This window comes from Poeciliopsis prolifica, unplaced genomic scaffold, assembly GCF_027474105.1.
Source record: "Poeciliopsis prolifica strain line A6 unplaced genomic scaffold, Auburn_PproV2 SCAFFOLD006, whole genome shotgun sequence".
NCBI lineage: Eukaryota > Metazoa > Chordata > Actinopteri > Cyprinodontiformes > Poeciliidae > Poeciliopsis > Poeciliopsis prolifica.
In genome coordinates this window covers 16,958,500-16,972,680 of record NW_026562381.1, presented here as the reverse complement: position 1 = coordinate 16,972,680, position 14,181 = coordinate 16,958,500, and the positions used below count along the sequence as shown (strand labels likewise).

The 14,181-nt window shown below is 37.0% G+C and overlaps 1 protein-coding gene across 5 annotated transcripts in view; it reads left to right on the top strand.

Moving 5' to 3' along the window:
- The first annotated feature begins 489 nt into the window (after positions 1–489).
- The window catches only part of LOC129360689 (N(4)-(Beta-N-acetylglucosaminyl)-L-asparaginase-like), a 23,789-nt gene continuing 10,097 nt past the window's right edge, over positions 490–14,181 (top strand). For 2 of the 5 annotated variants that reach the window (XM_055031041.1, XM_055031042.1), the window contains exons 1-8: positions 2,813–3,457; positions 3,758–3,911; positions 4,911–5,023; positions 6,395–6,507; positions 8,464–8,572; positions 8,959–9,034; positions 10,716–10,823; positions 13,545–13,678. In XM_055031041.1, coding sequence (XP_054887016.1) covers positions 3,343–3,457; positions 3,758–3,911; positions 4,911–5,023; positions 6,395–6,507; positions 8,464–8,572; positions 8,959–9,034; positions 10,716–10,823; positions 13,545–13,678 — 922 coding nt within the window. In that variant the 5' untranslated portion in view covers positions 2,813–3,342. Of the gene's footprint in view, positions 740–2,812; positions 3,458–3,757; positions 3,912–4,910; positions 5,024–6,394; positions 6,508–8,463; positions 8,573–8,958; positions 9,035–10,715; positions 10,824–13,544; positions 13,679–14,181 lie in introns of those variants that run through there. The other 3 variants (XM_055031040.1, XM_055031039.1, XM_055031043.1) reach the window with 2 other exon arrangements.

Below are 14,181 nucleotides of genomic sequence, written 5' to 3'. Positions count from 1 at the left end.
CTAAAAACAAATATTAATAACAAATCAGAAATATGTGTAAATTTAAGTATTTTTCAACGAAAACAGAAAAATTACAGCAATGTCTTAGGTTAATTTGGATGCAGAATATTATGATGGCTATGATCTCCCTTTAAGCAGAGATTAACATGAAGGTAATCTCTGCAGATATTGACATATTAAGTCAGGTAAATTTAGATCAAAGTATTCATTTGGAACTGGTGCAGGATCAGCTTGTTGAAGGACTGTCCATGGGACAGAAATGTCCTTCTCCTTTTTAATGCATCACTGTGTGGAGATTCAGAAATGCAGGATGCAGTCTGTTTTTATAACTGTGCAAATATGCAAAATTGTTTCTTTTATACTTTTAAACCCAGACTGTCTTCTATCTAATTTTGTAAGTCAAATCTACTGAATGCGTGTTGAAGAAAGATGTGTAATGTCCCTTTAATGCCGACCCCGCCCACTCAGCATGTGACACAACAAGGAAGTCTATATGCAACATCCTGACAATTACAAGAGAAGAAGTTCTCTTTAAGGCGACTTCTATTTGAAATCTCCTCTTTATTTGTGGTTTACTGTCACCTGACAGCTTCATGCTTTGGTGTCTAGAAGTTAACAGAACAGGGAAAAATGCATTTATCGCTCCATTTGTTCTTTTTAATGCTGTATGTTCGGTTTGGACATACCTCGTTACCGCTGGTCATCAACACTTGGCCATTTAAGAGCGCAACGGCTGCAGGTAGGTCACAGTCCGTCCTGCGTGTTTCCACGTTCACTAAAGAGTTGAAAAGGTGGGGTCCGCACCATTTATATGTCGCTGTATGTACCGGCACTGCAAGGGTCGTGGGTGGCGTTTAAACACAAAACCTGGACATATAAGATTGTGGCCTTAATTAGTTTCGAAACCATAGGTAGGTGCATCCGCCTAATTATGGGTAGCAATTTTACTTTGAAAATTTAGTAGGATTATATTTTCTAACTGAGATTTCCTAATAAAAGAAACATGAATTTGGTTGTAAAAATGGGGGTTGAGATAAAAATGATCTATTGTTTGAAATAAGATAAAGGAATGAAACAAGGATTTACCTTCTCTGATTAATTTAAGTTATGATTATATTTGAATTTTCTGCAACAATATTATTTAATAATTCTATATTCTTGCAACAATCTGTCAACACTCTTGTACCTAATAGGACAAAAAGTTCTTATGGTAAATCATGCTGTAAATAATATTACATAGTGATCATTATTTGTTTTTATTAATCAGTTTTATTTGAACTGCATACATTTTCTTTTGCATTCATGTGAGATAAACTCCTTCACAGCTTGTGATTAGCCCTGCTGACGACTGCTGGGGAAAAAAAAAGCAAATCCATTCTTCTAGTTTGTGCTCACATGTGACAATGGTCAATCCAAGACATTTTTAAATGTAGAAATGATTTTGAATTGTTTTGACAGAAAATATTCTTTATGTGTTTGAGTAGAAAATGCTGCATTTTTACGTTGTTCAGTTTGATTCTCCTTTAGTCTTTAAAATTCAGTTTACTCAGCTTGTAACTGATCTAAAAAACCAGATTGTAATATTTACTGCTGTTGTAAACATGTATATTGAATAATTGCATTTATATATTTTTTCATCTCAAACAACCTTCTTAATTTTTATAGACTTTTGTTGCCTTACTGATATAATCTTCAGCCACTGTGATTAGCTGACTGTGTGATTAGATCAATCTCTGTTAATTATAATAGATTAAAATGTCACCTTTACTGGTGAGAAATTATAAACAATGACATTTCTGTGAATATTCAAAATTCCTTACTATTCATTAGCAAAAGTAATATGGTGTTTACTTACCTCTTGTGGACTAAATGATTAAAAAACTAGGAAGTATAATGAAAAATGCAAATGTTGCAGCTCTGAAAATATTTGTGTTGTCACATCTTTGCTGCAAACTTATTAATACCTGAGAAATTAATCCCTTGGACTAATTTTCAACCATGAAAGCAGAAAAAACGAGTGTGTGTGTCCCTGCAGAGTGTATGTGTGGTTAAGTTCAGGCCCTGGCCGATTCATAACCGCTATTTTCACGTTTCTCTACTCACACCATTAATTTTTTTTTTTCTTGTGTACTTGTGACTCAGCTAGAGCTTATCCGTATGAAAGACCAGCCGAGTCTTAGATGAGGGTATGAAATAGGCTGAACCCACGAGGATTCATAGCTGCCGCCAGCAGGCCTGCCCTCACTCTGTTTGATTTCCTTCAGGGTGATACATTGGACATGTTCAAATTGAAACTGAAAATATTTTGCCGTCGCTTGTGACTTATCCATCAAGTCGATTTCCAGTGGGTGCACAGCTCAGCGCCAAAAATGATAGAAACGGTATTCAAAACATCTTAAGCATCAGCTCAGGGCCGTTGATGATTTAAGTTCAGCTGAGAGTCTCGCACTTGGATAGATGGATGCCCGTTAATACATCAGGTGTCTGTCAGCTCTTTCTTTTTTTCATGCAGAGGAAATGAAATTGGAAAATACACCCGGGAATATTTTGTGAGAAATATTTAACAATGCAAGCCGCAAACCTTAATTTACCCCAGCAACTGTTTTCCATTGGGAGATTGCAGTAACAGGCATCAGCGGGATTATCTCCACTTCTAGTCTGCTTGTTTTTGTAAAAGAGAGAAAAAAACATAATTTACATTTGGACTGAAAAGAAAATAAAGCCGAACTAACCAGAGCATTTAATGGGAAGATGATGGCTGTAGCATCAGTTGGTGTGTTGATCCCTCAGGGGCTCTTAGGGGATCAGTGACCAAATGCTTGTGAGCCCCCCTGTTTAGCAGGAAGCCGTCGCATTGGTCATCTCGGAGATCATGCAAAACTGACTCGTTTTGGCTCAGCACAGATTTGTGTTTTTGCCAAACGCGGCTTCTTTTTCACCAACTTTTCCACATTTCGTCATGTTAGAAAAACAAAGTTTGCTGTGCTTTGGGGGGATTTTCTGTGACAGACCAACACAAGGCTGTGGAAAAATGTAAAATGGAAGAAAATTATAAATAATCTTCCTTTGTTTTTACAAATTATAGTCTAAAGTCTGGACATCTCTGTTCAACACCCCATTGCTCTGAAACCCATAAATAAATGCCTGTGCAACCAATTCATGGATCCATTTTGAAAGGTTATAAAACAATTCTTCCAGCTTTGAGCTTTTCATGAAGAACTGTGTAGTCTGCAGACAAAATTGGAAGAATTAGCAAATGCTAAGACAAGGAGCTGCAGAGATCTGCCACCTCAGGTGAGCAAATTGAGTGAGAAGAATCAGTTGCAAAGGGGTCAGAAGAAAATGTTCTGCTCAGAGGACCTGAGAGGCAGAGAAAGGAAACCTTACACCTGCACCATCCCCACCACCAGACACAGAGGTGGCACCATCATTCTGTGGGATCACTTTTCATTATCAGGTACAGGAAAGCTAAACAAGCATGGGAAGTTGAAGTTTTTTCTTCTTATTATTTTCAACTTGGTCTGAAATACACCAGAGTTTGTGATTGTAAAATTATTTTATATTCCAAAAACAACAAATATTTTCTATTATTGATCTAAAATCAGCTACTTTCCAGTGGTTTATAATATTTCATTTTAATGCTGGTTGGTTAACTTTTATCTTCTTTTTTGACCTCCAGAGTATTATTCTCATACTGTTTGTGTTCTCTTAAACATATTTTTGACCCTGCATCCTGATTGGTTGTCTTCCTGTGAAGCATGGCATGCTCTGCAGTCGGGCGGCTCCGTGTTGGACGCTGTGGAGAAAGGCTGCGCTCGCTGCGAAGTTGACCAATGTGACGGCACTGTGGGCTTTGGCGGCAGCCCTGACGAGACTGGAGAAACCACACTGGATGCCATGATCATGAACGGGTAATGGGCAGACACCATGCTTCTACACAAAGAAAGAATTAGAATTTATACAGTATAATGATTTAGAAAACAGACACAGTTACAAGTGAAGTCGGCATTAAAAGCAGGAAATGTTTTTCTCTTATATGGTTATTATTTATAACTAGCTGCCATTTGCACATCATGTGAAGCCACTGGAAACAAAATCAGCTCAAATCAGCTTGTTTTAAGTCATAAAGCTTCAACACTATCTGATGTGAGCATGAAATATATTTTAATTGACAGAAAAAAATATGTGAAGAGGTTTAAAATTAGAATGTATGTTTACATGATTCACATCTTAAAAATGCTAATCAGTCACATGCGGCTGTCAACATATTCCTTTTTATGTATTTACTTATTTTACAATTTGTGCTGCTTATTTTTATGTATCTTTAACATTTCCACACTTAACTGGCTGACCTTTCCTTCAAGCCTTCTGCAGAGACGTACTAATTAAGAGTCTCATTATGATCTGAAAGCGTTCCAGTTATTAGGTGCTTAAATACTAACATTTACAGTCTCAGAAGTTATAATGAGAAGTAAATGTCAGCTTACAACAAAAGAAAAGTAGCAAGCTGTTTACTCTTTCTCTAGTGAATGCCCCCTGAAATTTTACCCTTTTTTGTTTCTCAGTTATGACTGCATTGTGCAGGGATGTTTTCCTTTACACGATTCAATATTCATGGAGAAGAAATTTAATAAACACCAGCAGACACATTGTACATTCCTGCATAAGAGCAGGAATCTCGACAAACACCTGCCTGATGATCCAGTAGAGCAGTCAACAGATTAATACTATATCTGTAAGAAAAAAAACTATGCACACTCTTGAGATTCAAGCAGTTTTTTTTTTGTTAGATATGATCTCTGTAATCTTACCCAACACTGATTTGTAATGGAGATATATTGCTCACAGATGGTATTTGGCTGCAGTCAACCAACAGGAATGCTTTCTGTCTGCGTGTGCTTTCTGAGTAGTAACTCGATGGAGGTGGGAGCGGTGGCAGACCTGAGAAGAATCAAAAATGCTATTGGAGTCGCCAGAGCCGTGATGGAGCGCACTGAACATACGATGCTAGTGGGAGAGTCAGGTATGTAGGGATTGCTGTTCATGCACCCTGGGTGATACAACCAGGAATAATGGACTCATTTATTTGAACAACACACAGAATGTAAATTGCATTTCTAACATAACAGCCTGTTTCAGTATAATTCTATAGAGTCTAAAAGGAACCGCTTTCAGCGTCTGAGGACGCTTGAATCTGCATTAATGATCTCAATTAGAACCCAAACCTTTTAGACACAGCATAGGCTTTTAAATGAAATGACAATCATTAGGAGTAAGTGAAAAACACATGGGTCATATGGTCCCCGGAGCCTGAAGAGTATAATTGCGCACCGGTAGTACAAAAAAAAAAAAAAAAAAAAACTGTTCAAGAGCTGCTTTATGCTGTGGACGAGGAGAGAAGGATGAACAGGAACTGAAGCTTTTTACCGAGCATGATGAACAGTTCTGTTCAAAATGTTAGCAGTGAAACATCACAAATCAGCTTACTAGCAGCAGGAAAAATAAGTGCCAAACATCTCAATGTTTTTAACTGGAAATATGTTTTGAATGTTTAAATTTAGATGAAATTTCAGATGTTTTTAAAACCCACATGAAGAAATAAAAAAGTACACATGTGGAATGAAACTGGTGATCAATCAATCAAGTTTATCATAATAATAAAAAGCCTGAGCCCAACAACCAGCTGTAGGGTGACTGGAGACGGCTGCAGGTTTCTGCAGTTACCTGAAAGCTCTGCAGCAATCAAAAGACAATCAGGAAAATCCCTGCAAAGTCCCATTGTTGACAAAATGACTCTGTGGAGATATTAAACATTCAGTTTGAGGTAAAACCAAGAGATCATAAGAACCTGTGGACTGTAGTCTAGTTGTTCGACTCCATGCAGTCCAGATACGAAAGTTATCAAAAGCAGTGCTTATGTAAGGGATTCACAGAAAAACTCAATCTCAAGCATTTTTAAGTTTATACAGGAAGTGTTTGAGTTTGCAAAGAAAATTGCAGATGCAATTTTTTAAACAACCTATTATTCCTTTTCCTTCAGAACACTTTTCTTCATGAACAACTTTGTTCTCAATGTCTGTACAGCTTTATATGGAGCTTTACTAACTCTTATTATGGACATGATTATATCTGGGAGATTCAATCATTTCTGTTGTATGTCATGATATCCTTCTGATGACCAATTCATCATAATTGCTACGCCATTCCTCCCAAAGTTGAATGATGGAAACCTTTGAAAGCGGCAGCTCTTTTAAAACCAGATAAACTGATGCTGAAATGAATTAAAATTGCTCGCAGTCCCTTCTTTGTCTGTGAACCTTTTTTAAATCCTAACCTGAGGTCAAAGTGGTCTCCTATGTGCAACTTGACCCAAGTGTTTCCTCTCTCTTCGTAGCCTCTGTGTTTGCTGAAAACATGGGCTTTGTTGCAGAAGACCTGACTACCAACGAATCTTTGAATGTTTTCTCACAGTGGCTGAAGGGCAACTGCCAACCTAATTATCGAAAGGTAAGTGCATGTGTGTGAGGCTGTTTCTTTCCTCGCTTGTATCTGCCACGGGCGCACTGCTTCCAAAAGATTGATTTCAAAAGGGAAAATTGACAGGCATACTAAAGTACCTCAGAAAAAAAAAAGTCAGCTTTTGTGGTAAAGGTGATGCCCTACAGCAATGAGCTGTTGCTTCTCTTCAAAAGACTCCTCTTCATTTCCACAACAATGTCACAACATCTATAGAATCAGGGAGGCATTATGTATCCAGAGATCATCCACTGTTCCATTGATCACATTTTCTCTATTCATACTTTTAGGAGCTGAACTTATGGCTCTGAAGTTCCTGGAGCTATTATTGGAAATATCTGCAGTGCAGAAAACCTCAGAATGAGTGGATGGGAATGTTGGAAGTTGGGTTGAAATGTAACTAATGAATCAATAACTCTAAAATAATTAGTCTTTATATCTATGAATGGAGAGGTTTAGTTGGAAGTACTTTCATATGTTAGAATGGCCTAGTCAAAGTCATGATCCATAGCAATCTAAAATCTATGGAAAAGAAGACAGAGCGAAAACCTCAGTTTTTAAAGCAACATGATTTGCTCAACTAAAAAGGAATCTTCAGTATAAAATTATGGGAGAAAATATGCATATTTTTTTTTAATATGGCAAATCCAAACAGGGAATACATCCTAAAGAAGAGGAGCAGCTCAGGTTGTGGAGTAGGAAAAGACTATCTGCTGGGTTTAAAGTCTTCATTTGTTACATTGTGGTTCTTTTATACATCTGAAAACAGCTTTTCAGAAAATGGACTCAAACAAGAGAGAGGAGACACTGAAGCTTTTGGTTCTTTTTAATAACTTCTGTCGGTCAATTTGTGCTTCTGATGAATTATTTGTACAGCTGTTAAGAATATCAATCTTGCAAAAGTTTAGTTTGTTTCTTGGTTTGTTTTACGAATCAGCTAAGATGGGCAGTATTTGAGCTGAAGCCAGAGAAACAGATGTTCATCACAACTCTGCTTGTCAGTTTGATTTTCAGATGGAAACATCACTTTCACAATTCTGTCATTCCTAAACCACTTTCTGAGCAGCAATAAACCAATTAAGTACAGATTGCAGATTGGGTTCAGATTATCTCCTTCCAGTCTGACTGAAGTTATTTGGAAAAAGAAGATGTCTGCACAGCAGTACCTTAAAGACTGCAGCTGGAATTGCAGCCAAATGTGGTTGAATAGAAAAGCAAACCACACATTCTTAAAACATTTTTGGTGGTAAATGTAAAGTAAAGTTGTAAATGTAAAGTTTGTTGGGATCAGTGATGGATATAAAGTCTAATAGCTGGAAAGAGGGATCTGTAAAAACGCTTTTGTGTAGATAGGATGCACTGAAGGAGGTCTTCAGTTCTGCTTCACCTTCATACACAGCGTGGTCGACGTTGTCCAACAGAGGTACTAGAATACTAATATTACAATATAACATGATAATTCTTATCATATCAATAAAGGAGCCACTTGAATCTCAAAAGAATGATGCAAAAGTTTGACCTTTTTTAGAAGGAAGTTTAACAAAACTTGTTTTTTATTGATATTAAACGTGGATGCTCTTTAATTTTTATCAGAATAAAACTTCTACTTTAACTGGGTAGAAAAACTGATCACACTACTCTGCAGCTTAAACTGCCACTCCAAGCTCTCAGGTAATCACAGCTGAAATGATACCTAAAGCCACTCTGAATGAACATGGAGGTGCCTCACTTATGGCTTTTTTCTTGTAGTCGTCAGTTTTTAGACCTGACAGCTAAAATTACATTTGAGCTCCAAAACCATTTCCACTGAAAATCTGCTGATTTTTTTATATATTTTTTTAACTGCTTAAAATTTGGGGTACTTCAGTCGTGTTTTGCTGTGGTGAATCAGTCCCAGGACGAAAAACATGATGGAAGAAATTATCTCTGTTCATCATCTGTCAACAGAACGTCAGTCCAGATCCGTCAACGTCGTGTGGACCTTACGGACCAAAAGCAGCGCAGACACAGTGTAATGGAGAGCGGCAGGTTAATATACACTCCCATGACACCATAGGTAGGTGTTGCTGAGCCCTGGACTCAGCTTTCTACTTTCTCCGGTTGAATTCTTGTGTTTTGCATCGATTCAGATATGAAGGAATGCTCATTATCTCTTTTCCTCTAAGTATGTATTCAGGGAACCACGACTCAGCAAACAGAATCTGTTTCATGATAAAACTTAATATTAATTAAACTACAAGTTTAATATATGCTACAAGTATATGACTTGATGCAATCTGCTGGGTTTCTTTAGATGTAAACTTTTGAATAATTACTAATTATGTATTGTTTGTTTATCAGTTGGAATGTATGTGTGATTGAATTGAAATAACTTTATTCTGTGAACTGGTTCTTTACAAATAAACTGAATCAACTTGCATTTTGCTTTTTTCTTTGCACCAGGGATGATTGCCATGGATAAAGATGGTCACACGGCTGCTGGAACATCAACTAATGGACTATCACACAAGGTTCCAGGGTGTGTAGATTTTATTTCACTGATGTTCTAAAATTTCAATGTTCTGAGTATATTTTCTTCCATATGGGCTGTTTTTTCCTTTTTAATCTCTTCTATAGACACAGACTCACACTAAACCTAATGGAAACTACCGATCTTTAAACCTCTCTTGGCCTTCCTGTAAAATCATTGTAAACTTTCTTACAACATTGATCTGAAATGGATAATGCTTCTCGGGGTGACAGAGTGTTTTTTTCTAGCAATTGATCATGTCTCAGGAATGTTTATGAATTGGATTCCGAGTTTCGCCTAATAGCTGTTTGGAGATGACCATGTTGGTGAAGAAAAATACTTTCCTGCCTGTCAGAGAGTCTGGCTCCTCTCATGCTAAATACTGAGAAATGTGTGTTTGCCCAGCTCTGTATTTATTTGCAGGGAGCCGCAGTGAGAATTTTAAAATCATGCCTGCAGACTTTTACTGTCTGATTACTGCTCAGTTTTTGAACAGGAAAAATGAAGCAAGTTTGAATTTTGAGCTCGAAGATATTATGAACAAACAAAAGCAAATTCATCACTCAGTGCTTGGCAATAAACACAATCAGCACCTGTTTACTTTGTCAACAGGTGCTGAAATTTTAATAAGTGATAACATTTGATTTCATCAGGTAAAGAGCAAGAGCAAAAATTAGAGATGGAGTTTCTTCCAAAGAGCTTCAATAAGTGCAATAGATGTACTTATTGTAATGTAGAGCTGGGCGATATGGACTAATATCTTGACTTTTGTTCTCAGATTTCCACAATGTAGTATTGAAATCTGAAATCATTTGACTTAATCCTCCTCCGTATTGCTGTGAAGGCAGTAGAAGTGATGGTAAACAGCAGTTTATTAATTTGACATTTTTAAGGTAACTGTATCTGAAATCAGTCTAATCTTGAATATTTCAATGGCTGAATTTCAGATGCAAACACTTCACATAATTACTTAGTTCTGAATGTTTCTCAAACCTTTCAAGGCCCATGTTTACATTTACCATTCGTGCAACTTATGTCAATATCTTCCTTTTTATGTGCATTGAAGCTAAATAATTAGTTTGAAGGATTCTGCATAAACTTTTAAGTATCTGGCAACCTTCTGGAAATGAGTGAAGTTGTTCTTTTAAAGGCATGTTTGGTTCATTCCTCTGATCTGCTGTAAAAACATGCTGCTGAACACACCACTTTGGGGAAGTCAAAACAGGCTGTTTTTGAATATAAAATCTTCCTTCAAAAACATTTTCCCTTCAATTGCAAACTAATAAAACTATAGTTAACATTATATTTTATCTTTGTAGTGGACTGCATAAATCAAGCATGAAATATTTCCTTAGAACTTAAGTTTTCATACAGGTAGATGAGTCTTTTAGAATCTGACAAAATCAATAGAAACAAGATGCTTCTCAGTATGAAATGAACAAATATTTGTTTGCATCAGTTATAAAAGCTTTAGGATGATGTGGACACAGAATAATATCTACTGAAAAGCTGATTGCACTAACTGACAATACTTTAACTAGGTCAAGTGTTTATTTCTGAAAATGTTAAGTTCTGGAAACAAATAAATGTTGGATTGTAACAAGTGAGAACTAAACATCCAGTTTTGTGTGTATTTTGTTGTGTAGAACTTGTTAATGTTTAAATGTTGGTACTATCTGATGTGCTGCAGCCGCGTTGGAGACTCCCCCATCATCGGAGCAGGAGCCTACGCAGACAGCGCAGCTGGTGCTGCCGCCGCCACTGGAGACGGAGACATCATGATGCGTTTTCTGCCCAGGTGATTTTTTTTCTGTTTCCCAGTGATAAAACATGAGGATGGCATCACAGACACAGTCAGGCTGTGCAAACATGATCAGACCTTTCATGTTTCCCACCTCTGAATTCAGCCCTGAGTCGATACTTGAGAACACTTATGGGGTATGTCTGTCAGCTTTGCACATGTTTCCAGATGGTTTCTTTTATGGACTTTGACTGGGCCATTCTAGCATAAAAGCATGCCTTGATCTGAACCTCTCTGTTCATGTTAAACTGTGGATATCCATTGCAGTTTCAAGTTCTTTTCACCTGTAAACAGATTTTTTGGATAAAAGAATAACCACAGCAAGATGCTGCCACCACCGTGTTGACCTTTGAGGTCGGTGTGATCAGAATTGTAGAACTGCGTCGCTCATGGTGTCAGTATGTTGGAGTAGCTCTGCAATGTTAAGTTTGCTTTGTTATTTTTCTCAATTTATGTACAATATATATTTTTTATGCTTTTCAATATTTGGAAAATGATTCCCTTTGGTTTAGGATAGTATGCAGCTATTAAACTTATAAAAGATCAAACCATCTCTTCTATCGATCTTAATGGATAAACATCATAACCCTGACTTCGTTTTTCTGCCCAGCGCTCTAACTGTAGAGCCAGACAGAGATTTAAAGATGAGCAACAAAAGCAAATGTGGCGGCTTAGCAGAACTTGTCTACGACTGATTGGGTTGTGTTACTGTGGAATATCATCTCTGCTGCATGTTGAGCTGTTATCATGTCATGCCTCTTCAGAGTCTTCAGTCAGAGGCCCTTCAGATTAGTTGCAAGACGAAGTGCTACAGAGAATCAATTCAGCGCACAGCATCACCGTCCCAACAAGTCTTTGAAGATATAACACTTAATTTTCCCTTGGGATAAGAAAAGTGTCTAATGAATTGAAGGTATTATTGTTAATTTTCTTCCACATTTTAACAGTATTAGATCAAAATACATTGAATACAAATTCAAACCACGTTTCTGTTTTTTATTCGCAAAATATCTCTTCCACTTCAAAACCGAGTATTAATGTGTGTTGGTGTACTGCATAAAATAAGATAAAAAAGGGGTATGAATACCTTTGTCAGTAATTTATCGATTTATATTATAGTTGACTTGAAAGTCCAAAGTCTTTTAATATAGGGAAGAAGAGAGGTGCATCTTTAGCGTATAAACAGTCTTTTTGCTGTGTTTTCAGGTGGTTTCCAGCTATTTAAATTTACACACAGCTGATCTGTCTTGATCATGATGGCTGGATCCATCTCATGGTTCTGAAGTTTGATTTTTATTCTTCAACCGTTAAAAACAACTGTAATGTAGTTTTCTGTTTGCTTCACCTCAGCAGCAAAAGATGCTTTGATTTGTGATGTGTTGGTTTTAAGCCCTCAGCTGCTAGTGTCACCCCTCGAACACCAGACACATAAATAGAACGAGAAGAAAAAAAGAGGCATGGCTACGTTGCCCCAAAACTGTCATCGGCACATTTCTGAACAGAAGTGAGATTTTACCTTTTTTTATTTCTTTATGCTATAGCTTTTATCTCAGCCCAGTTTGGTGAACACATCTGAGGGCTGCCTGTTTAAATGTTTTTTTTTTCCATCTACCTGCTGGAGTAGCTGCTTATCAACAGACTGAGATGTGTTTATGTAAGCCCACATTTCTCCTCCTAATGGTGTGATTGGAGGCCAACCTCCTAACCATTATCCATATTTTTATAACCATCTTTGATGTGTATACCGAGGAGAAACAGCCTCTAGTTTTAGACGTTAATGACATAATGCACTATTTTAACAGAAGAAAAGCCTGCTTTCCTGGTATCTAACATGTAACAAATGACATCTTGATGTATGTTCAGAAGGATTCACAAGGGAGCAGGATTTATAAATAGCACTTTGAAAAAGCCTTGTTGTTTCACTTTAATATTTTCAGCTCAAACAAATTCAAAGACAAAAATAACTGGACCAAAACAAATTATTTTTAACATTATCTTATTAAAAAGAAGAAAACTATCCAAACCAACCATGTGAGAAAGTAATTGCCGCCCTGTCTTTTACATCTCTGGAGAAATTCTGGCCCACGCTGTTAGCAGAAAACTTCAGTCACATTGGAGCATTTTTAAAATGAATAACGTGTTTAAAGTTGTTCTACATCTTCTCAATTGAATTTAAGCCTAGACTTAGACTAGGCCACTTCCAAATCTTTCTTCTTTTCTGTCCCTCTATAATGAGAATTTTCTGGTGAGCAATTTCTATTTTCAGTTAAGTTAACTTAGTTAATTTGTTATTTGAGTAATAAAATAATCTTTTTAAAACAGTGTTTTGAAGTTACATGGATTCTCTTTGTTTTATACCAATACTTTCATTTGAAACATTTAAAAGTGACAAAAACAGAAGTAATGTAATTTGTAAGGGGACATTGTAAGCGTTTCATCAGTGGTGTTTTTTTTTGTTTTTGTCTAATGTAATGAAATGAAACTCTTTGTTTTATCACTTTGGCCTTTGAATACCAAGGTTAACAACATTGGTATTTAACTGTCCAGCAAACATAACTTAAAAGGAGAGAAAACTCACTGATTGTTGATGTTTATTTTCGGTGCTCATTTCCAGATCACATTATTATTCTGAAGGCATCTTTAGCACGATCCTGGTCTGTGACCCTCTGCAGCCTTGTTAGCTTTGCTCATGTCTTCTCCATGTTCTGCTGCCAACAGCTACTTGGCTGTGGAGCTGATGAGGAACGGGGCCGATCCCTCAGCAGCCTGCAAGTCGGCCATCTCCAGAATCAAGAGGCATTACTCAGACTTCTTTGGAGCCATAATCTGCGCTAACACAACAGGCCATTATGGTGAGTGTATGGGTTCACAAATGGACTCTTTTTCCAAAGGTAATGACGCATACCCGCTGGGATGAAGGCGGGGGTGGGAGACTAAACATAATGGATTGATTTTCACCTAATAGTGCTATGATGTTAATATACAACTTTTTTCACAAGACAATCCTGCATAAATGAAGCCTAAAAAGTTCCTTCCCATGGTTGGATATTGACATCTTTTCCATTTATTTTTAGACAAGAGCCAGAACATTTTTAAAGGAATAGCAGCCTGATATAAACATTGCTCTTTTTTTCTGCAGTTTAATTTATAAATTCACCCCTCCACCTCTAAAAACAAACAAAGAGAAAGAAAAGCACTTGACAACAGACAGATATTCGTCTTTGTTTGACAGGAATGTTTGATCCAGTGACATGCAGTGAGGTTCATGACCTGTGACGCAACGATTCCTCTGGAATCAAACGCACAAATTAAATAAAACCCAAAACTGAAGCTTAGATTCCAATTTCGACCTCAG